The 25114-nt window shown below is 41.0% G+C and overlaps 1 protein-coding gene across 1 annotated transcript in view; it reads right to left on the reverse strand.

Annotated features, from left to right (window-relative positions):
- The window catches only part of LOC132888466 (NACHT, LRR and PYD domains-containing protein 12-like), a 401003-nt gene that overhangs the window by 21805 nt on the left and 354084 nt on the right, over positions 1 to 25114 (reverse strand). The window contains exons 16-22 of the mRNA XM_060924512.1: positions 15966 to 16139; positions 9415 to 9582; positions 9026 to 9199; positions 8321 to 8494; positions 5886 to 6050; positions 5615 to 5788; positions 5492 to 5564 (exon numbers count right to left, since the gene is read on the reverse strand). Coding sequence (XP_060780495.1) covers positions 5492 to 5564; positions 5615 to 5788; positions 5886 to 6050; positions 8321 to 8494; positions 9026 to 9199; positions 9415 to 9582; positions 15966 to 16139 — 1102 coding nt within the window. The remainder of the gene's footprint in view (positions 1 to 5491; positions 5565 to 5614; positions 5789 to 5885; positions 6051 to 8320; positions 8495 to 9025; positions 9200 to 9414; positions 9583 to 15965; positions 16140 to 25114) is intronic.

Genomic DNA, 25114 nt, shown 5'->3' on the forward strand with positions numbered 1-25114 from the left:
ACTTCCGCTCCTTTCACAATACGAGTTTCACCTTTGTCATTCAGTGTAAGGAAACATATGTGAACATGTACAGCTTTAGCAAATTAAATACAACAAAAATCATAAACATGCAAAACATACACTACCGTTCAAAAGTTTGGGGTCACCCAGACAATTTTGTGTTTTCCATGAAAAGTCACACTTTTATTTCCCACCATAAGTTGTAAAAGGAATAGAAAATATAGTCAAGACATTTTTCTGGCCATTTTGAGCATTTAATCGACCCCACAAATGTGATGCTCCAGAAACTCAATCTGCTCAAAGGAAGGTCAGTTTTATAGCTTCTCTAAAGAGCTAAACTGTTTTCAGCTGTGCTAATATGATTGTACAAGGGTTTTCTAATCATCCATTAGCCTTCTGAGGCAATGAGCAAACACATTGTACCATTAGAACACTGGAGTGATAGTTGCTGGAAATGGGCCTCTATACACCAGGGGCGATTTCTCAGAGACAACAAGGGAAGCCGAGCTTCCCCTAAAATTCTCTCCCCAAACTGCGGCATCTATGATGTTGAATTCTCATTAAAACAATAACTTGCATAACATAATATATGCCCAAGATTGTATTGACATTCATAACTATCCTGTAACTTATTTGAGTGATGTCTGACGAACTTGTAGTTCGCTACGAGAATCACCTTTGCTGCCAGGCTGTAACCAGCGTTGCCAGATGCTGCTGATGTTTTCCAGCCAAAATATGTTCAAAACCCGCCAAAATGCACTTAAAACCGCCCAATCTGGCAACACTGGCTGTAACCTTTCTTATTTCAATGGGCTCTATGGACTGGCAGCCGGGTATCCGTTGCAGTCTATGAGACGGCTCTGAACAGCCAATTTCGGCTAGTTGTTATTGGTTAAAATCGACAAAATCGTCACTTCCAGGGAAGCCGGGCTTCTCTGGGACTAACGAGACAGTGGGAGGGGCAAGAAGCCGGGCTGATGAAGGATTATTGGAGGTAGGGTTTGAAAGACGTGAGGAGGGCGGGCTCTGTACTTCGGCGTCGGCGAGGAACACGGAAGCATGATCAGTCCCTAGCGGATGTCGAGAAAGTGTAGTCGTGTGCCAAAGTGCTGTCCGAATTTCTTTTCATATAAACATTTCTTCTCATTGATGTCTCTGTACATTACTCTGTAAATAAATGTAAATATTACTCGTTGTGCTCCGTTAACTTTCATCCATTCTATCAGTTTGATCATTCGTGAATTCACTCGTTTATTTCATTTGTAGTTCAATCTGGTTGTAGGCTAGCTTGAGCCTTATTGGGATCTGCAGTGCTAGCTGCTAACAGAAATTGGTGAAGTCTCTGGAAAGCACAACCAGCTAGTATGACAGGGTCACAGACCATTTTCTGGAAAAGGAGCGGAGGGCAGAATTTGTGTATAAATAGTGTGCATCATATAATGTTCATGAATCTGAAGTGTGTATATTGTTCAGTAATGTTAAGAGAATGGTGGGCTCTGTGTTATAGGTTATACCTGGGTATAATATTCAAGGTTCTGTGTGTTGCATAGCCTACCTGGTTATGAATTTCCAGACTGTGTTGCAGAAGATGTTCAAGGATGTGTTGCACAGCTGGGTGTTGTGTTAAAGACTCTGTGTTGCATATCAGGGTATGATGTTCAAGGCTCTTCGTTGAATAGCCAGTGATTTTTGGATGTTTGATATTTTTGATTAAGGATATGAGGCACTAGCCTGGCAAGCCAGACTATAACATGAAATGTACAAGCAAAAATACTTTCTGCCACTAGGTAGGGTTGTCTAGTTCACTATGCTAATGGGGCACACCTTTCTATGCTTTGATATCCGGCCTACAGGTTTTACGATGAATGCGTAAAATGGGCTTCCCCTGTTTTAAAAACCAGCAGCCGCCACTGCTATACACCTATGTAGATATTGCACCAAAAACCAGACATTTGCAGCTAGAATAGTCATTTACCACATTAGCAATGTATAGAGTGTATTTCTGATTAGTTTAAAGTGATCTTCATTGAAAAGAACAGTGCTTTTCTTTCAAAAATAAGGACATTTCAAAGTGACCCCAAACTTTTGAACGGTAGTGTATGACATATCTGAAAGTTAACAACGCCAATCACTAGACTGATAATTCAGTGTATTTTTGTGAGCTGCTGTGACTTTTTTTTATTTGTAAGATAGAAGTGTAATGGATGGCAGGGGCGTCACTAGGAATTAAGCTTTACAGGGGCACTGCACAATGCACCTTAACGTTCCTGTCCCCAGCCTATGCAAAGTGGATAATTATCATGCTCTCGTGGATGAAGTTATGCGAGGAATAGGTCAACGAGACGGAAAACACATCCCAGTCCCCAAAAAATTTATTGTTGGCATTTGGGCTTTTAATGCATGCTGATGCTAAACGTGTCACCTCAACTCTCACGATTCACGAACTTAGCTGGTTAGTTATGACTGACTAGCACATAGCCTACAACCTTAATCTAACCTCTCTCACCCTCCTCCTCATTTGTCACTGTTTCCCTGCCCCTGTCTCTGCTTCATGAGAAGAATTGTCTGATATCCATCTGGAAAAGTCATTTAATATCTAATTCAATGTAGTTTAATGGGTTTGTTAGAATATGGTTTGCTTAGTTTTGTTGTAAAAACTTCGCGCTACCTTAACTCATCCAGAGCCCGTTCTCTGACTCATCCAAAGAGTAGACTCATCTCTCCAGTAGGCTAAATGGACTCATGGCACGCCGCATGCACGCTATGTTTACAGTGAGAATCTCCCAGACCAATCAGAAAATTAGTTAGAAAGAAGAGGCGATAGAAGTTTGAAACACACTCTGTCCTACAACTTACAGTAGATAAATGATCTGCCAAAGAAACTAGTTTGTTACAAAAATCTTTCAACATTTTCTTACTGGGGCACAGCTGATTTTTACTGGGGCATGTACCCCAGTAAAAAAGGCCTAGTGACACCCCTGAAGGATGGAATGATGAAGTAAATGAAAATAAAATGTAAATATTATTTTGGGTAATATTAGCCTCTTTTAAAACTGTTAAAAATAACGACAGTTTTTAAACTAAGTTTTCACTGTCTGTTCAGTATTAGTGCTGACAGATGTTTACAGCTGTTTACATCTGTTTACTAGTGCTGAGCCAGTGTGTGTTACTGTCAGAAAACTTCTGTTGAATTACAGTATGATTCTCTTTAATGTACCGTTGTTCTATCAAACTGTGCTACCTATCGAGATGTGCTACCCTGCGTCTTTGTGCAGTCCCATTTTTTTGAGCTCCGTTTCCACGCCCATCATTTCATGCTACCTTGCAGGAGTGACTTTGCTGGAATCTGAAATGTATATTTCAGAATATGAGAATAGAGTATCAAAACATGCCCCCATGCTCTGACAGCACCCTTGGAGGGACTGGAGGTGTAAAATAGAATGTGTATCTACTGGGAGCATTATTTGATGGAGAATATTGGTAGATCAAAATGTGCTACTTTAAAAATGTCTATCAAAACATGCAAGCCAAGCTCTGACAGTACACGTAACCTGGTTTGTAATGTAAATAAATATGTAACGTAACTTGTTGTGAGTTATATCTTTAGGAGATATACAAAAATCATACCGATAATCAACGGGAGCAGTTTTTGACAAAGTAGCATAAATTGATGGACTCTGCTGTCGATTAGTGCTACGGTAGCATTTTTCAGTAGAACACGACAAACCATCAGAACACCGTCCATTGCAGGGCTCCATGCACACACAATTTTACACACTCATTCACACCTAAAGGGCAGTTTATCTTCACCAGTCCCCCCACTAGCAGGCGCCCTTGTTCTGCATTATTATAAAACTTAGTGTGTTTCATCACTGAGTTACTCACCGCAGTGTCTCCAGTTTACACTCGTGTTTCTTCAGTAGATCACAGAGCTTCTCCACTCCTGAGTCTCCCAGTTTACACTCACTCAGATCCAGCTCTCTGATGTGTGATGGATTTGTACAGAGAGCTGAAGCCAAAGCAGTGCAGGATTTCTCACTGACGCTGTTCCTCAGTCTGCAGAGGGAGACAGAGAAAAGATATTTAGTCCTTTATTAGAGTGAACTCAACACTGTTACAGTATTAAGGTCAATAACTAAAGAATAAACCACTGTGTGTGTGTGTGTGTGAGAGAGAGACAGACAGGGTGGTGTGATGAAGTGGAGTTACTGTTCTCACCCTGAAGTTGATTATTTTTCTATAACAGCACATCTTGGAGTGTTATTCTTCTCATACCACAGCAATTTGCCAAAAAAAAAAAATCAATTTGTAGTTACATTAAATGTTGCGGAACATCAATGAAAGAAGTTAGTTAGCCAATATTATTATTATTATTCTACATGCACACTCTTCTAGTTTTTCAATGTCGGTTCGTGTGGTTTTCTCTTGTAAACAGAGAGGAAGCGTCAGGGCCTTCCAGGCGTTCAGAGAAGCCCAAACACATCAGCATTTCAACTGTTATATTTCATTTCTTTCATTCTTTAATTGCTTTTTAATTGCATTCTTGAAGGCCAACGCGAATTTAACCATGAATCGGCGCCGTCAGCGCAGCAGTGAAATCACCTTCCAGCCGGTGTAGCGTTCATCAGTCGTGTTAGCGAAAGCTAATAAAGCAATCAGTGCTATCGAGAGCAAGTAGCACAGGCTAACGACCGAGAAACTAAGATTTCTGTCTCCAGACTCTTCTTCCACGCTGCACGCTCACTACAGTATTTTTCACTCAGACTTAAGGATTTATTCCCCTGTGGAATTTACGGAGTTAAAATCAACATCGACAGCTTCACACAACAGAGCGACCTGGCAGCCTGACGCTAATCCCTTACAGAATCCTTTACCCTGTTGCTGTTTTGGTGTCTGAAGTCCCAGCTCTAATAGTAACGGTTCACCACTGCTTGTAAACATGCGTGAAGAATATCCAATGAAGTTTTGGGAGCCTTTCTGGTGTTCAACATGTCTTTAGTTTCAGTTTATTTATTTAGTGCTTAATTATAGCACAGCTAATCCTAGCACTGGATTAGCCGAATCTTTCTCTTTCCCAGCGAACAAAGAAATAGTTCTGTGCAGCAGAAACCTCTCTCATTGGATATTCGCATCAGCTCTGATGTGTGACGTCACGTTGTTTTGATAAATGAAATAGTAGTCTGTTAAATTCATGTGATTCACATTTAGTGGTTACAACTGACCTGTTTATTCTTATTTTTTCTGAAAAATAATGTAAATATATAAAATCTGGAAAATGTTTAAAATAATTGAGTCAGTTGTGTATAATTAGGAGTTGAGGTGAAATGCGGCTGTAGTGCTGTGGCCTACTATAAAAGCCGTGTGACATAATTAGTGAATATCTACAAAACTGAGCTGTAAGAAATGGAATATTTAAGCCTGGGCTTCAATGAAAACAGCGTTTTCTCGAAGAGGCAGGGACTTGGCAGGTTGTAAGCTGAGTACAATTCACTGTCAGCGGCTTTCCAATCAGCACAGGCACAGTCCGCATGGATACAGTCGCTTCTGGCTGTAAAAAACAGCAACTGAGTGAAAACAGAAAATAGAGATCGATGTGTTTATAGTTGTTTCTTACGTAAGTTTCTGCAGTCTGTAATGTGGATCCTGCAGCAGAGCCGAGAGCTGATCCACTCTGACATCTGTTAATTTTCTGGAGCTCAGATCCAGCTCCGTGTGCAGTAAGGGGTTTTTACTGAACATTCGAGTAAGAAGGTTGTAGGCTTCCTCTGCTTCAGCACTTTTCAACAACCTGTAGGGATTTGAAGAGAAAGGTTCTTTTCACAGTATTTATTTATTTATTTGTTTGTTTGTTTATTTAATATGATGTTTGCTTCTAGAATATTCACCTGAGTGTCAGTTTGTTAGTTTTGCAGTCAGTAAGTTGTTGGACTCCTGATGCTCCAGGGTCGTTCCCTCTGAGATCCAGCTCTCTCAGGTGTGATGCTGGGTTTAGTCTCAGAGCTTCAGCCAGAGCAGTGTATCCTTCCTCTGTTATACTGCAGTCTGAAAGTCTACACAAAAACACACAACTCTCTGATTTTATGTACAAAATAAATTAATGAAGATGTGATATTGCATACAAATTGAGAATTTAATCTTTTTTCTTGTTAATTTATTAACTCTAGATTGTCAATTCAATTTCAATTCAATTAAATTCAAAACACTTTATTTGTCCCCGCAGGGCAATTAAAAGAGCATCAAGAGCAGCATTAGGGCAGTCGAACATCAGACAACATAAAAACATAAAAACACAAATTAGAATCCTCTACAGCTGTCAGTTCTGTGTGCATTCAGTCTGACGAGGGGCTGGACAATGATGTTGGGACAGGGAAGGGTCAGTGTTCAGGAGTCGGACCGCTGTGGGAACAAAGGTGGACCTCCTCCTTTGTGTCCTGCAGCGTGGACAGCGCAGCCTGCGTCCTGATGGAAGCCACTCCAACACTGAGTGTAGTGTGTGTATGGGGTCATGTAGGATCCTGTGGGCGGTGCGGATGGTTTGCTGGTCACAAAAAGCAGACAGAGCTCGAACAGGGAGTCCAATGATTTTAGAACAGACTTTGGTGATAGTGAGTAGTCTTGACCGGTCTTGTAGGCTGATGGAGTGAAACCATGAGATGAATGAAAATGTTAATACACTCTCAATGAAAGAGTGGTAGAAAGTCAGGAGAATGTCTCTATTCACTCCAAATGATCTCAGCTTCCTCAGCAAATATTGTCTCTGGTGGCACTTCTTGAGGATCTTCTCAGTGTTGGAGGAAAACCTCAGAAGACTGTCAAATATTGTGCCCAAATACTTATATTCCTCCACCAGCTCCACCGGCTCCCCCCGGATGGTGGTTGTGTGAGCCTCTGCCAGTTGCCTCTGCTTGATGGAGAATGTCACAATCAACTCTTTGGTCTTATTAGAGTTCAACTGGAGACCGGCTCCCTCACACCAGGAGATGAAGTCCTGAAGTACAGAGCCATGGTGTGGGTTAGAGGCGGAAAGCAGAGAGAGCAGGACTGTGTCGTCCGCAAATTTCACCAGATGACAGTCTGGCTGAGTGGACCTGCAATCATCGGTGTAGAGGATGTAAAGCAGGAGCGATAGGACACAGCCCTGTGGGAAGCCAGTGGAGGATGTCAGAGAAGGATCCGTTAACAAACACCCTCTGTGGCCGGTTGGTAAGGAAGTCAATAAGTCCATTAAGTCAATGTCACTTAATGGATTGTGTACAAATTACTGGGTTGTCATTAAAAACTGATATTATAATAATTCAGTGCTTGACTGAGCACGACTTCAAAAGTAAAAGAAATAGTGTTGAAGGATAAAAGCATTTCATGACACTTTGTCATGTTTTTAAGAAATGACATTGACATACTTGAGTGTTTCCAGGAGGCAGTGTGAATTCTGTAGGAGGTTCGAGATCTGCTTTATTCCTGAGTCTCCTGCTTTATTCCCGCTCAGATCCAGCTCTCTGAGCTGTGAGGGATTTTCTTCCAGAGCTGCAGCCAAAGCAGCACAGCCTTCAGCTGCTACACTGCAGTTACACAGTCTGCAGAAGGAAAGAAGGAGCACAATGAACAGATCGCATCTCATTTGTTCAATAAGAACGCAATATTTTCATTCTTTTCTTTAACAGTTACCTTAGAATTACAGCAATTAGACGTTTACATTGGAATAGAACTTTTACACACTTAAACACCTTTTAGTTAAATATAATAAAACTAATAATCTATTTTTAATCAAAACATGCTGTTTAATTATATTGTGTTCTAGTTTAGTTATTTTTTTTCCTGATCTCTTTGCCAGACTTGGACACAGAGAATATGGAGACTCAGAAATGTATTAACAGCAGTAAAGTCTGTAGAACATGTACTGCTTTTTTAATGACACATAATTCTGCAGTCGTTTAAACTCAGAGATTAAAATACTGAATTGATGCTTCACTGAAGGATTAGACATCATTTCAGATGTTCCTTCACCTCAGTGTTCTGAGTGGAGACTGTGGATTCTTCAGTCCAGCAGAAAGCTGAGTGACTCCTGGATCCTGCAGACTGTTGTTGCTCAGGTCCAGCTCTCTCAGCTGGGAATATTCAGAGCTCAAAACTTCAGCGAGAGCTGAACCGCTTCCATCAGTTATAGCACATGCATTAAACCTAAAGATGAAACCAGAGGAAGGAAGAGCAACAATAAACTGACACATTCAGAACAATCATCGTGTTTTATACCAAAATTCACCCACATTTTACATTTTTTTAATCTGACCCGACTAAATATTCATAACCTAAATGAACTGACCTCAGAATCTCCAGTTTACAGTGACGGTGTTTCAGTCCAGCAGAAAGCTGAGTGACTCCTGGATCCTGCAGACTGTTGTTGCTCAGGTCCAGCTCTCTCACACTGCAGGACTTTAATTTGAGAACGCTGGCTAAAGCTGAACAGCTCTCCACAGTCAGATTACTTTTATTCAGCCTAGATATGAAATATGATGTAGACAGAGCTTTATACTCAATCTTAATACTTCATTGTGCAGATATTATGGAAAACACAGGTCATTTTATTTTCATGTGCACTGAAGTCCATATTCTGGGTTCATCTGGGTCATAAGGGGTCATTAGAGGTTATTTTTAACATCATTCTATTAATTTATTCCTCATTTAATTTGTCTTGTCTGTTTTGTCTCAGTGGTTAAATCAACTGATTTCATTGAAAAGGTCAAACTTGTTTATTATTTCTACTCTTCTGTTCCTTTCTAGTTTCAGGAGCTTAACACTTTCCAGTGATGGAACAGAACCCAGGTGTTGCTAGAAGGACTATGAGGTTTCTTTGGAGAAACACAGGATATATTATGTTATGTCAGCACTTATAGAAAACAAACAAAAAAACCTCTATAATTAAAAATACATTTGTGCATACTTGGGTCATCCTTAATGGCAGGTCCCACTAGAAAACATTCTGTGAGTAAAACTCAGCTGACAGTGATGCATAAATAAAAATACTTACCGAATTTTCTGAAATTTACAGTGAGAGTCTTCCAGTAGAGCTGAGAGCTTCTTCACCCCTGAGTCTCCTGGTTCCTTCATGCTCAGATCCAGCTCTTTTAGGAGTAAAGGGTTTTCATCTAAAACTGAATTTAGCCAAGTACAGGCCTCTTGTGCAGCAGGACGTTTCAACAAACTGCAGAAAGTAAAATGTTTTTGTACTTGGTGTTTCCAGAATAATAGACCCACATTAACCAGAACAGTGTGGCTGCTTTTGCTTATTTCCTGATGGCTTCTCTTTAAATTTAAATGATTAGGCACTATGTCTGTAACACACTGGGACATAGTGCAAGCACAGCATTACTTTCTGTTTAATATTTATATAATTGTTTTAGTTTATAGAAGAATCACCTCAGTGTTGTTAGTTTACAGTCTGGATCCTGGAGTAAATCAGTGAGCAGCTTCACTCCTGATGCTCCAGGGTCGTTCCCTCTGAGATCCAGCTCTATCAGGTGGGATGATTTCAGAGCTTCAGCCAGAGCAGTGTATCCTTCCTCTGTTATCCTGCAGTCTGAAAGTCTAAAGAGAGAACATTTGATGGCATTTTTATAATAGTCTGATGAACATCTATACAATATCAGATGGAATGCCAAGGCCATTTAAGGATTATATGATCTAGATGTAGGTGTTTGTTTGTGGAACCTGAAACCAACCTCAGGATCTGCAGGTTACATGGCTGATGTTTCAGTAGAGCACAAACTCTCTGCACTCCAGAGTTTCCAACTTTATTCTCACTCAGATCCAACTCTTTTATGTGTGCAGGATTGAATAGAAAAGATGAAGTCAAAGAAGAACAGCCTTCTTCTGTAACACCACTCTTCCTTAGCCTAAGGATAGAGGGCAGATTCATTTTAGTTCAAGCATAATAATCAGAACTGCAAACAGCAATTTATAAAATAACATTAGAATACACACGTAAGTTTCTCAGGTCTGCAGTGTGAATCCTCCAGTAGGGCAGAGAGCTGCTTCACTTCTGACACTGAAGAGATCTTTCCACTCAGATCCAGTTCTTTCTGCAATAAAGGGTTTTTATCCAGAACCTCAGTCAGAAAATCACAGGCCTTCACTGCTTCATCACTTTTCAACAACCTGCAGTGAGAGAAAGGCATAAAATTACAAAGACAAAAATATTACATTATTAGCAATCTCATATTTTATTTTGTGTTCAATTATATTTAATTAGTGTTTTGTTTGTGTATTAAAGTGGATTTTGTCATGAAGTAATTAACCCCAGTACATATTGTTCACCTCAGTTTCTCCAGTTTACAGTCTGGATCCTGGAGTAAATCAGTGAGCAGCTTCACTCCTGATGCTCCAGGGTCATTCCCTCTGAGATCCAGCTCTATCAGGTGGGATGATGGGTTTAGTCTCAGAGCTTCAGCCAGAGCAGTGTATCCTTCCTCTGTTATACTGCAGTCTGAAAGTCTGTAAAATGTTGCCAAAGAGGATCGAGAATAAAAAGGGTGAACATCGTAGAAAACAATATAGAATTAAGAAGCTATTTGGCACACTGGAAAACATGGCACTTCTATTCATAATATTATATTAAACACAATACTGAAGACATCAAAATTATGAAATAACAAATGGAACATATGTGGAATTATGTTGAAAATAAAAAGTGTTAAAAAAGAAAATGTGTGATATTTTAGATTCTTTAAAGTAGCCACCATTTCCCTTGATGCTTTGCACACTGTTCGCATTATCTTAACCACCTTCATGAGGTAGTCACCTGGAATAATAATCACCTCGAGTGATGTGGCAAAATGGCAGCCAATCGCTTTGTCACCATACTACTACAACATCGACCTCAGTCGGGCATACAGTGGTGCCTGAAAGTTTGTAAACCCTTTACAAATTTCTATATTGCTGCATAAATATGACCTAAAACATCATCAGATTTTCACACAAGTCCTAAAAGTAGATAAAGAGAACCCAGTTAAACAAATGAGACAAAAATATTCTACTTGGTCATTTATTTATTGAGGAAAATGATCCAATATTACATATCTGTGAGTGGAAAAAGTATGTGAACCTTTGCTTTCAGTATCTGGTGTGACCCCCTTGTGCAGCAATAACTGCAACTAAATGTTTCCGGTAACTGTTGATCAGTCCTGCACACCGGCTTGGAGGAATTTTAGCCCATTCCTCCGTACAGAACAGCTTCAACTCTAGGATGTTGTTGGGTTTCCTCACATGAACTGCTCGCTTCAGGTCCTTCCACAACATTTCCATTGGATTAAGGTCAGGACTTTGACTTGGCCATTCCAAAACATTAACTTTATTCTTCTTTAACCATTCTTTGGTAGAACGACTTGTGTGCTTAGGGTCGTTGTCTTGCTGCATGACCCACCTTCTCTTGAGATTCAGTTCATGGACAGGTGTCCTGACGTTTTCCTTTAGAATTCGCTGGTATAATTCAGAATTCATTGTTCCATCAAGGATGACAAGCCGTCCTGGCCCAGATGCATCAAAACAGGCCCAAATGGGATAAGGTTCTTATGCTGGAATGCAGTGTTTTCCTTTCTCCAAACATAACGCTTCTCATTTAAACCAAAAAGTTCTATTTTGGTCTCATCTGTCCACAAAACATTTTTTTCAATACCCTTCTGGCTTGTCCACATGATCTTTAGCAAATTGCAGACGAACAACAATGTTCTTTTTGGAGAGCAGTGGCTTTCTCCTTGCAACCCTGCCATGCACACCGTTGTTGTTCAGTGTTCTCCTGATGGTGGACTCATGAATATTAGCCAATGTGAGAGAGGCCTTCAGTTGCTTAGAAGTTACCGTGGGGTCCTTTGTGACCTCGCTGAATATTACACGCCTTGCTCTTGGAGTGATCTTTGTTGGTCGACCACTCCTGGGGAGGGTAACAATGGTCTTGGATTTCCTCCATTTGTACACAGTCTGTCTGACTGTGGATTGGTGGAGTCCAAACTCTTTAGAGATGGTTTTCTAACCTTTTCCAGCCTGATGAGCACCAACAATGCTTTTTCTGAGGTCCTCAGAAATCTTTGTTCGTGCCATGATACACTTCAACAAACATGTTGTGAAGATCAGACTTTGATAGATCCCTGTTCTTGAAATAAAACAGGGTGCCCACTCACACCTGATTGTCATCCCATCGATTGAAAACACCTGACTCTAATTTCACCTTCAAATTAACTGCTAATCCTAGAGGTTCACATACTTTTACCACTCACAGATGTGCAATATTGGATCATTTTCCTCAATAAATAAATAAATAAATAAATAAATGACCGAGTATAATATTTTTGTCACATTTGTTTCACTGGGTTCTCTTTGTCTACTTTTAGGACTTGTGTGAAAATCTGATGATGTTTTAGGTCATATTTATGCAGAAATATAGAAAGGGTTCACAAACTTTCAAGCACCACTGTAATAATGGACTATCCACTCCTCTCTATCCATCATTAGGGTCCTCAATTCAGTGGTGTCGACCACTCCAGCATCTTCTTTGAGGACATCCACCACTGTTTTGAGTGGCCACCCAGGGCATCTTCTGCCATGTGTGGGCTCCCATAATACCATTACAGATACTGGGATCTCTGGATGTTGGAAGCAGTGGCCGGCTAGCCTGAGTCGCCTTGACGCTATTTTCTCTGAGACCCTAGGGAGGTCTCCATACAATTATTGATTGGTGATGTGTTGCTGCCAGTTGATATTGTGAATGGCCCTCAGCATTCTTGTATAACACCTGTCCAGGGACTTCGTAAGGGGAGTGGTCAGGGTCCAGACCTCCCAGCCATAGAGCAGGATGGATTTAATGGCTGCTGTGAATATCCTGTCTTTTAACCCTCTTGATAACTTGGATGTCCAAACTCTTTTCAGGTTGTGGAGTGTGGATGGCATTTCTGTTTCTTCGCGTGCAGCAGTAAAAGACCTCGGAGTGATTATTGACCCCAGTCTTTCATTTGAAACTCACATTGATAACATTACCCGGATAGCTTTCTTTCATCTCAGAAATACTGCTAAGATAAGAAATTGAATGTCACTACATGACGTGGAAAAACTAGTTCATGCTTTCGTTACCTCCAGGTTGGATTATTGTAATGCCTTACTGTCTGGATGTCCCAAGAAGTGCATAAACAAGCTCCAGTTAGTTCAAAATGCAGCAGCAAGAGTCCTTACTAGAACTAGAAAATATGACCCCATCACCCCTGTCTTATCCACACTGCATTGGCTCCCAATCAAATTTATTACTGATTATAAAATACTACTGTTGACCTTTAAAGCACTGAATGGTCTCACACCACAGTACCTGAGTGAACTTCTGCTCCTCTATGACCCACCATGCCTACTTAGATCAAAAGGTGCAGGCTATCTGCTGGTACCTCGTATAGTGAAGGCTACATCAGGGGGTGGAGCCTTTTCTTACAAAGCCCCACAGTTATGGAACAGCCTTCCAAGTAATGTTTGGGAATCCGACACAGTCCCAGCATTTAAGTCTAGGCTGAAAACATATCTGTTTAGTCAAGCCTTGTGTTAATGGTGTTTATGAGGTAAAGGTATAGATCTGGAGGATCCTCAGACAGAGTGTTTTGGTAAACTGGGATGTATGGATGCTGTCAGTCCCCCACTTGCTTGCTCACTCGAGTTTGTTGATGGTGTAGTGGCTGCTGCTTTATGTCCCAGGGCTCCCTCATGCCTGTGTTACCTTCTGGCTCTCCCCTTTTAGTTATGCTGTCATAGTTAGTTGCCGGAGTCCCTGCTTGTACTCGGTGCAATATGTATACTGTTCCTACTTATTGAGGTGACATTGGGCATACCTAACAACCTGTGTTTTCTCTCTCTCTCTCTCTCCTCCCCCTGAAATCTGTCCCTCTGAGTTGCATATCGGTCCTGGGATCGAGATGCTGAACCTCTTCTGCTCCTCGGACCTGCCTGATCCATCCTGGTGCCCTGTGTCTGGTTTGAGTCTCATCACATCGCTCCTGTGGAGGACGGCCCCATGTGACAGTTGAAAGTCACACCTGGAGGATGCTCTGGACTCTTACAGTAATGCTTTTATGGCTGAGGACTACAGTTGACTTGCTAACTTTAGGACTGCAGTTGTCATGAACAGTTTTGCACTCAAGTTTCCATCAGTGAAGAGTTTAAAACATCAACAAAACTGACTTCATATTAAAACTGTTAATGTTATAGTCATGTTGTCTGTTGGTGCCCAAATGTGGATGGTTTCCATTTTGAGTCTGGTTCCTCTCGAGGTTTCTTCCTCGTGTCGTCTGAGGGAGTTTTTCATTGCCACCGTCGCCAAAGGCTTCATCATTGGGGATAGATTAGGGATAAAATTAGCTCATGTTTTAAGTCGTTCAAATTCTGTAAAGCTGCTTTGCGACAATGTTTATTGTTAAAAGCGCTATACAAATAAACTTGACTTGACATTCTTTGACTGCCTTCCTCGCTGTTTGTATGCTAGGGTGGTCAGAGGCTCTTGCTTTCTTGATGCTTTTAACAGTTGGTAAAAGCTTCATTGCCTCTCTGTTCGCATCAATAAATCTGGAGTAGCAGTCAGTGGAGCTTTCTTCAAGGTCAAGAGCCTCAAAATGATTCCTTACCTCGATGGTATATTGGGCTTGGAGTGTAGGATCTCCCGCAAAGGCCTTCCAGTCAATCTTTGGTGCAGGGATTGTCTTTGGCTGGTGTAGGCTGAGCCTAAAACTCATACTGATGACCCAACGGTCTGAGCCCGCTGTGCTGAAGCTGTTATAAGCCTCAGTATTGATTACACTGTTCCACCACTTTCTTCAGACAATGATATAGTCTAGTTGGCTTTTAGTCAGGGTGGACTCCTGAGTCCAGAGTGTGGACAGTAACAAAGTATGACTGTACAAGCAGGATTCCCTTTAAATTCAGTAACTAAAATACAGTTGCAGACAGAGGTTATGCTTCAGAAGGACTTTCTCGCTCTAATGCTGAGCATTAGTCCAACCCCTCCTTGGGATGAATTTGTGATTATTTCTCTCCATACAGATGTGACTCGGTGAAAATCTTCAACTACTTCAAACTTAAGCTCTTCACTTGGGTGTACTCTCCTATGCTCCTGGATACCAAACATGTCAATCTTGTGTTCTTGCATTCTTGATGCAAGCTCTTTTGCATGATTTCTGAGGTGCAGTGTGTTAGCATTGAAGGTGTGACAATGCGCATTAATATGAGACCCTCCAGGTGCCACTTTATCTGGAGAGTCTTGACTTTCTTGACTTAAGAGGCTATTATGTCAGAATTGTTTGAGCTCATGTAAGCAATAATATACCTGCAATAATAGACTTTGTCACTGTAAGTGAGGAAGAAATTTGACATGTTTGGTATCCAGGAGCATAGGAGAGTACACCCAAGTGAAGAGCTTAAGTTTGAAGTAGTTGAAGATTTTCACCGAGTCACATCTGTATGGAGAGAAATAATCACAAATTCATCCCAAGGAGGGGTTGGACTAATGATGAAAGAAAATGCTGTTCCTAAAAGCACTAAAGATGATACGCAGTTTGGTCTAAAACTATTCAATGGTAAGGTGAAATTGTGATTTATTTTATCGATTTCAAAACAAAGTATTTTATGTGACTCGGCTTAAATAAGTGACACAAGTCTGCGCTGCAAAGTTATTACATTTACTTGTCGCTTTTGAAGTTTGAAATACTTTTTTTTCAAATATTTTTAAAAAAATAATCAGATGTATTTTACAATAAAACAATGAGTCACAGGCTCAGTGAATATCGGTGAAAATGAACTTTTTCACGATATTCTAATTGTTTGAGATGCACTAATATATACAGATCTAAAAATAAACATTTCTGTAATTATTTTCCTCTTTATTCTTTGTGTATCAGTTGCAATAAGCAATTCTTCAGATCAAGTTGACCCAATAGGAGAGATGAACTCACCTCAGTTTCTCCAGTTTACAGTTTGGACTCTCCAGTCCAACACAAAGCTGCTTCACTCCTGAGTCCTCCAGATGGTTAGTGCTCAGATCCACGTCAGTCAGTTTGGAGGATTCAGAGCTGAGAACTGTGTGTAAAGCTGAGCAGCTTCTCTCTGTCAGGTTACAATCACTGAGCCTGAAAGGAGGGAGAGACATTTCAAACAAAAATACTATTCGACCATTCTTTAAAGAATGATTCACCACCAACACCCCCCCAACATGCGAAAGAACAGAGAGAGAGAGAGAGATATTGAATGTTAACTTTACCTGGTGCTAGTAAAAACAAGGGAAAATATATTTTGAAAGACAATGATGACATAAACTATTCAATTTTTTATATTTTAATGACGATGTGAATATTTGAAAATCCTGACCCATCCCCACCTGAAAGCTGAAAATATCAGAGGAACTCATAAAACACTGAGCCCTTCATGAACACAAACACAAAACTGTTTGTGCTGTAAGACAGAAAATCACTGCTGTACACAGAATATTCACGGCATTACCACGACCACAGCATCACGACTGTTTCACTCTGTGCTGGTTGCTGTCATATCCTGTTCAGAATGAACTCCTGATGAGTTTTAATGATTAAACAGTATATTTAATCGATAGTGTGAGGGAGAACTGAACCATGACTCTCTAGCAAGGTATTGACCCTGACAAAAGGAAGTGTGTGTCTCAGTACTCAGTGTATTAGTAATTCACACACACTGTATTTATTCGGCCCGCTTACGTTAATAATCCATACTCAGAATATCTTTGTATGCGTTCAATTCCCAGTGGCTTGTGCTCATTTTTAATGATCTGCTCGCCAATACTGCTCTGTGTGCTCAGCTCAGCCGTCCTCTCTATTTAATACACTGTTTATACACAATAAAGATGTTTTTATTGCGTTAATTGTATTGTAGGAAGATGTGATAGCTCCACCTCCTGATATTTAATGGTTTTCAATCTGATTTGCTTTGAGTGTTCATCATTTTAGTGCGTCAAGAACAGTCATTTCCTGTTAATCTTTTCATTAGTGCTACAACTTACATCACATGGTATCAGATGTTGGGACTGGACACTTTTTTAGGAGTACTGTCAGTAACGGCGCTGAAAACCTGAGTTCAGAGCAGCCTCCACACATGGCCACTCTGGACTACACTTCCCAAGATCCACAGCGACCCTCGTCACCAGAGTTCTAACAACATCACCTGTCTTCAGTCTACCTGCTATCACCTTCTCCATATACAGTGGGGCAAAAAAGTATTTAGTCAGCCACCAATTGTGCAAGTTCTCCCACTTAAAAAGATGAGAGAGGCCTGTAATTTTCATCATATGTACACTTCAACTATGAGAGATGGAATGGGGGGAAAGAATCCAGGAAATCACATTGTAGGATTTTTAATGAATTAACTGGTAAATTCCTCGGTAAAATAAGTATTTGGTCACCTACAAACAAGCAAGATTTCTGTCTCTCACAGACCTGTAACTTCTTCTTTAAGAGGCTCCTCTGTCCTCCACTCGTTACCTGTATTAATGGCACCTGTTTGAACTCGTTATCAGTATAAAAGACACCTGTCCACAACCTCAAACAGTCACACTCCAAACTCCACTATGGCCAAGACCAAAGAGCTGTCAAAGGAAACCAGAAACAAAATTGTAGACCTGCACCAGGCTGGGAAGACTGAATCTGCAATAGGTAAGCAGCTTGGTGTGAAGAAATCAACTGAGGGAGCAATTATTAGAAAATGGAAGACATACAAGACCACTGATAATCTCCCTCGATCTGGGGCTCCACACAAGATCTCACCCTGTGGAGTCAAAATGATCACAAGAACGGTGAGCAAAAATCCCAGAACCACATGGGGGGACCTAGTGAATGACCTGCAGAGAGCTGGGACCAAAGTAACAAAGGCTACCATCAGTAACACACTATGCCGACAGGGACTCAAATCCTGCAGTGCCAGACGTGTCCCCCTGCTTAAGCCAGTACATGTCCAGGCCCGTCTGAAGTTTGCTAGAGAGCATTTGGATGATCCAGAAGAGGATTGGGAGAATGTCATATGGTCAGATGAAACCAAAATAGAACTTTTTGGTAAAAACTCAACTTGTCGTGTTTGGAGGAGAAAGAATGCTGAGTTGCATCCAAAGAACACCATACCTACTGTGAAGCATGGGGGTGGAAACATCATGCTTTGGGGCTGTTTTTCTGTAAAGGGACCAGGACGACTGATCCGTGTAAAGGAAAGAATGAATGGGTCCATGTATCGTGAGATTTTGAGTGAAAACCTCCTTCCATCAGCAAGGGCATTGAAGATGAAACGTGGCTGGGTCTTTCAGCATGACAATGATCCCAAACACACTGCCCGGGCAACGAAGGAGTGGCTTCGTAAGAAGCATTTCAAGGTCCTGGAGTGGCCTAGCCAGTCTCCAGATCTCAACCCCATAGAAAATCTTTGGAGGGAGTTGAAAGTCCATGTTGCCCAGCGACAGCCCCAAAACATCACTGCTCTAGAGGAGATCTGCATGGAGGAATGGGCCAAAATACCAGCAACAGTGTGTGAAAACCTTGTGAAGACTTACAGAAAACGTTTGACCTCTGTCATTGCCAACAAAGGGTATATAACAAAGTATTGAGATGAACTTTTGTTATTGACCAAATACTTATTTTCCACCATAATTTGCAAATAAATTCTTTAAAAATCAGACAATGTGGTTTTCTGGATTTTTTTTCCTCATTTTGTCTCTCATAGTTGAAGTGTACCTATGATGAAAATTACAGGCCTCTCATCTTTTTAAGTGGGAGAACTTGCACAATTGGTGACTGACTAAATACTTTTTTGCCCCACTGTAAGCTCAGCTCTCACTCTCAGTATTTGTGAAGTATTGTTCTGTGTCCCTGTGCCTGACTTTACTGAGCCGTTTGACTATCTGCCTGACTTCCCGTTATTGAACTGTTTACGTTTATTTTCAACTTCGTCCTCTTGCCTTATCTGTGATATCCTGTTCGCCGAATGACTGACTCTTGCTCGTCCCTGACTACGTTTCTAGTTTCCCGATTTGGATTTGTTCACAGTTCGCGATGCACCCGCTCTCCCCTGCGACTGCATCCGGAAGTGCCTGCACCCTGACAAGTACATGTAACTCAGCACAGTATCAGACTGAAGCGGCGGCTACAATTATCGACACCTTAACGATCTTTTGGCCGTTGCAAAAGTAGAAGACTTTCAATACGTAAATTGTGCATGAATAATTCCTCAAACTTACACTGAAAAAAAAGAGTTGATTCCTGATTACTTCGCTTATCAGATCACGTGACACTGTTTCACAATCATTGACACCTTTGTCCAGTTATCGACATCCAGATGAATATTTATAGAAAATAAATCAGTATGTGGTATTAAGTTAACAAAACAGTTTTTATTTAAAATTAGTTTTCCATAGACTTATATTTAGGACAAAATATCTTTTATATAAATATATGGATGTCGGTGTTTACGTAAATGAGGAAGTAATTCTCATGTTTGTAAACAAATGAACTGATAATGTTTAACCTGCGTCAGAAAATCTTTATGTTCCACTTTCTAAGGATTTTCGTAGATCACATTTTGTTAATCATTCATTGTTGTTTGTATTAATTTCTAGTTTTGTCGTTTAATAATAAATGTCAACAGGCAATCGACACTGTAACCACATTAACATCCAGGTCAAAGGTCGCATCTCATTCCTCGAACCAAAATAAAAAAAAAAAATGTCTACTGATACTGTAATATGTGGTAGATATTTACAACAAACTGAAAAAAAATTAATTAACCAATAACTGTTGGAACTGAAACTCACCTTTGTAAAATTTGTTTTTTATTGGTTAATCTGAAAAGGTGTCGATAATTATGGACTGTCGATAATTGTAGCCACCGCATACAAGTATCAGTAACAATGCATCCCGAATACATCCTTTAGGAAGAATAAATTAAAGGGATAGTTCGGGATTTTTGACATGAATCTGTATGGCATCCCCATCAATAGTGTCGTGCAAACACACTGACTTACCCCTGACAGCATCCTGTGAGTCCAGTTCTTGTCCAGTTTTGGTCCAGACGAAAGTAGTCCGACAAGTTTGTTGGGGTCACGAAAGTAAAACGTTTTTTGTCTCAAAACAGTACGTGTTCAAAAGAGTGATATATTTGCATCACAAAACCATTGCCAAATAAAAAGTCAGACCTCGAAATCGCTTGGCACTATTTTCTCTCCCTTCTTATCACTGCGCGCTGCCGGCTTCATCCAGCTGCGGCTCCAGCTTCAAGGATAAGCTGGAGCCGCATAAGTAGGAGTCCCGGCGGGTGGTTTGTATTCGATTCGTTTATATCCCGACCTTGTCAGCTGTCAGATTTATGTTCATGGACCCGGTAAGCTGGTAAATAATATTTATTTATTTTTTTCTTTACCAAATTCTAACAGAAAACGAGAGCGCCCGAAAGGGAAAACCGAGCCGAGCCGCCTCACGGCTGTAATGCAAATTGCTTTCCTCCTCAGTATACAAGTGCGGTTCCATGGCAGGGAAAAAGAAACTACCACTGCTGCCTATGTAGTGCCCTATTTATACAAATAGGAGTCATTCAGGATTCAGCCATGACACGGAGCAAAAACATGGCTGAATCCTGAATGACTCCTATTTGTATAAATAGGGCACTATATAGGCAGCAGTGGTAGTTTCTTTTTCCCTGCCACGGAAGCGCACTTGTATACTGAGGAGAAAAGCAATTTGCATTACAGCCGTGAGGCGGCTCGGCTCGGTTTTCCCTTTCGGGCGCTCTCGTTTTCTGTTAGAATTTGGTAAAGAAAAAAATAAATAAATATTATTTACCAGCTTACCGGGTCCATGAACATAAATCTGACAGCTGACAAGGTCGGGATATAAACGAATCGAATACAAACCACCCGCCGGGACTCCTACTTATGCGGCTCCAGCTTATCCTTGAAGCTGGGGCCGCAGCTGGATGAAGCCGGCAGCGCGCAGTGATAAGAAGGGAGAGAAAATAGTGCCAAGCGATTTTGAGGTCTGACTTTTTATTTGGCAACGGTTTTGTGATGCAAATATATCACTCTTTTGAACACGTACTGTTTTGAGACGAAAAACGTTTTACTTTCGTGACCCAAACAAACTTGCCGGACTACTTTCGTCTGGACCAAAACTGGACAAGAACTGGACTCACAGGATGCTGTCAGGGGTAAGTCAGTGTGTTTGCACGACACTATTGATGGGGATGCCATACAGATTCATGTCAAAAATCCCGAACTATCCCTTTAACACGAGCAGTTTGGTGTATTGCTGTGAAATGCAATCAGAACAGCTCCTCTCCCTCCCAAAACCTGAGTTTAATAGAGAACTGAGTTTGTGGAAGTGAAGGCGTGGTCAAGCATCAGTTTGGGAATGGAGAGTGAAGGTGCGGGAGGTGAGTGGCAAAGGGACGACACCTGGGACTGATTAACAGTGATGAGTGTGTGTGTGTGTGTGTGTGTCTCAGCGTGAGACTGTGAAACAATAAAGCTGCTGCAAAGTGCAAGTTGAAAGTTAAAGCGAGACGGCCTTTCGATTTCATAAACTCAGTGAAATTTAGTTCCATTTGAAATGTGGTGATTGTGATATATGGTTATTTCTGTATTATCCCACAAAATATCAGGCCATTCTGTGGCTGGGAAGTTATTTAATTTGAGGGGATTAAAGCAAATAATGTGCATGAAATCGCTCGCTTGGCGCAGTCAAGCAGACAGAGGAAGTCCGTGTGTGCATGCGCAGGTTTACCTTCTTCTTCTTTTGGGTTTTACGGCAGCTGGCATCCACAGTGTTGCATTACTGTCATCTACAGGTTTACCTTTGAGCATGCACTGACAGTTCCATCATTCTGTCGCTAAACGAACAGCTGATCACACCGAGGTGCTCGCTGAGCGCCCATATTTATTAGTTTGGTCCTGCATTTCCTTTCCTTCATATACAACGTAACGTCTTTTCTTCTCACTTTCCATTACTGTAGTCGCTCTTTCATGTTTCATTCGCACACTCACATCCTCCGTTTTCCTCTCCTGTTTCAAATTTGTATCCCACAATCCCTTGCATGAACAGGGAAAGCCCACCACATGATGCATTATATAGTATCTCGTATTGGGTCATGGTGAAGCAGGAAAAAATAGCGGAGAATTTAGGGCCACATGGAGATAAATGCATTAATTGTTCTATTTAAAAAAAACTAATAAAATTGGAAGTCTGTGATTTGAATTCAGTAGCTTTCGATCACTAAACAAAAATAATTGGGTGTCGGGAAAATTCTTTTCATGACCTACACTTGAAAATCTGAAAGGCATTCTATTTTGAATAAAGCAAAAGTAATCGGCCCGTCTCCATCCCATCAGTCTCCCAAACCCCGTAAAGTGTCACAGGGTTTTACTTACAGAACTGTTGTGGCTTGCTGGACGACTGGTAGCAGCCTCTTAAAGCATTCATCTGACTTTATGAACTTCTGTAGCTGAAACACTTCCAGATCCTCATCTGATGTCAGCAACACAAAGACCAGAGCAGACCACTGAGCAGGTGAGAGTTCAGCTTCAGAGAGACGTCCTGAGCTCATGTAACTTTGGATCTCTTTCACGAGTGAATCATCATTTAACTCATTCAGACAGTAGAAAAGGTTTATTAATCTCTCTGGAGATGGATTTTGTTCAAACTTGAACTTGATGTACTCAACTATGTCCTTCTGGCAGTCAGAGCTGCTTCCTGTGTGTGGCAGCAGATCTCGAATGAGCCTCTGATTGGACTCCACTGAGAGGCCCAGAAGGAAGCGGAGGAAAAGATCCAAGTGTCCGGTGTCACTCTGTAAGGCCTGGTCCACTGCACCTTTGAGGAAGTCAGGCATTTCTGATGTGTTGAAAAGACCAGACAGATCAGTAGTTTGTTCTTTTGTTGAGTTTTTGTCAAGAAAGCAGAGAAATGCATACAACGCAGCCAAAAACTCCTGAATGCTCAGATGCACAAAGCTGAACATATTCCCCAGGTGGAGTCCTGATTCTTTTCTGAAGATCTGAGTACACACCCCTGAGTACACTGCCACTTCTCGAACACCAATGCCACACTCTCTCAGGTCTTCCTCATAGAAGATCAGGTTTCCTTTCTCCAGCTGTTGGAAAGCCAGTTTTCCCAGTGCCAGGATACTCTCTCTGGTCTGCTGAGGATCAGGGTCATATGTTCCATGGTACTTTTGTCCCTTGTGTTTGATCTGAAAGATCAGGAAGTGTGTGAACATTTGAGTCAGAGTCTTGGGGATCTCTCCACTCTCTGCTTCACCCAACATCCTTTCGAGAACAGTGGCTGAGATCCAGCAGAAGACTGGGATGTGGCACATGATGTCGAGGCTTCTTGAAGACTTCATGTGTGTGATGATTTTATTGGCCAGGCTCTGATCACTGATCTTCTTCCTGAAGTACTCCTCTTTCTGAGGATCACTGAACCCCCGTACCTCTGTTGCCTGGTCTACACTCTCAGGAGGGATCTGATTGGCTGCTGCTGGTCGAGTGGTTATCCAGAGGAGAGCAGAGGGAAGCAGGTTCCCCTTGATGAGGTTCGTCAACAGCACATCCACTGAGGCCGATTCGGTCACATCACACAATCTCTCATTGTTCTGGAAATCTAGAGGAAGTTGACACTCATCCAGACCATCGAAGATCAACAGGATTTTGTAGGTATCACTGTCTATTACTTCTAGGTCCTTAATATCAGGGAAAAACTGATGAAGAAGATTCGTCAGACTGAGGTTTTGCTGCTTCATCAGATTCAGCTCTCTAAAGGGAAGTGGAAACATGAAGGTGATGTCCTGATTCACTTTCCCTTCAGTCCAGTCCAGAATGAACTTCTGCACAGAGACAGTTTTTCCAATTCCAGCAACTCCTTTAGTCAGCACACTTCTGATGGACGTGTCTTTAAAGAGATCATGACATTTGATGGGTTTCTCCTCTGTTACTGGTCTCCTGGACACTGTCTCAATCTGTCTCACCTCATGTTCATTACTGACGTCTTCACTCCAGCCCTCTGTGATGTAGAGCTCTGTGTAGATCTGATTCAGAAGTACTGATGTCCCATGCTGGGAGATTCCTTCATTTATCCTTTTAAATTTATCTCCAAGTCTGGATTTGAGTTTTCGCTGATATACAGAGGCCAGCTCTAACAAACAGAACAATGTGATGGCCATTATTTTCATGTATAAACAATATACACAGTGTGAAAGTCAATATTGATTTAAAAAACTGTCATACATTCCTAATAAATACATAAATATTATGGAAAAGAACCAAAACACTCGGATTATCTCAGAGTCGTTTATTTGTTAAAAAAATAACTGTAGTCATTAGGATAAACAGCAGTATGATAATATCGACCAGTGGCCCAGTGTGTTTCCTTTAAACTGAGAGAATATTGTAATAATCTAAAGCTCTTACTGATCTGCAGTTGGTGAGCGAGATCTTTCTGCTTCAGGTTCTTCAGGATACGCAGTGTGATCTTCAGCACACTCTCTCTAATACGGTCCAGATCCTCCTCCTCCGCTTTCTCCTCCTTCTCAGAGCATTCTGGGTAATCAGCACTCAGTAGCTTCTTTAAATTGTTCAGTTCATTCTTCACCAATGTGATGACTTTGTGCTCCAGCTTGTGATTAAAAAAAGCAATAAAATTAAATAAATCAATAAAAATGGGACATAACCTGATTTTACACCATGTTATTGTTGAATTCTGGATTCTGATTGGTCAGAAGGGGTTAATTGGATTTCTTTTCTAATTCTAATACATTTCTATCGCTGATGTACAGCTGTTTCACAGGGACCTGTACAGCAAACACTCCAACTAAATCGATTAAAAATGTGAGTAAATCATTAATATGGTGATGTTTTCAGTAAACAGATGTTTATTTCACATGTAGATAAGGAGTCTCCATTATCAGTACTTTGTAAGTCAGAAGCTGATTTTAAAACAGATTGAAATGCAGTTTTGTCCGATTACCCATAATGCTGCTGTAATTGTAAACTGTTAACTGTAAATTACTGTCATCTTTTTAAATTAAAAATTCTATATATTAATTACAC

Source organism: Neoarius graeffei, chromosome 6 (genome assembly GCF_027579695.1).
Source record: "Neoarius graeffei isolate fNeoGra1 chromosome 6, fNeoGra1.pri, whole genome shotgun sequence".
NCBI lineage: Eukaryota > Metazoa > Chordata > Actinopteri > Siluriformes > Ariidae > Neoarius > Neoarius graeffei.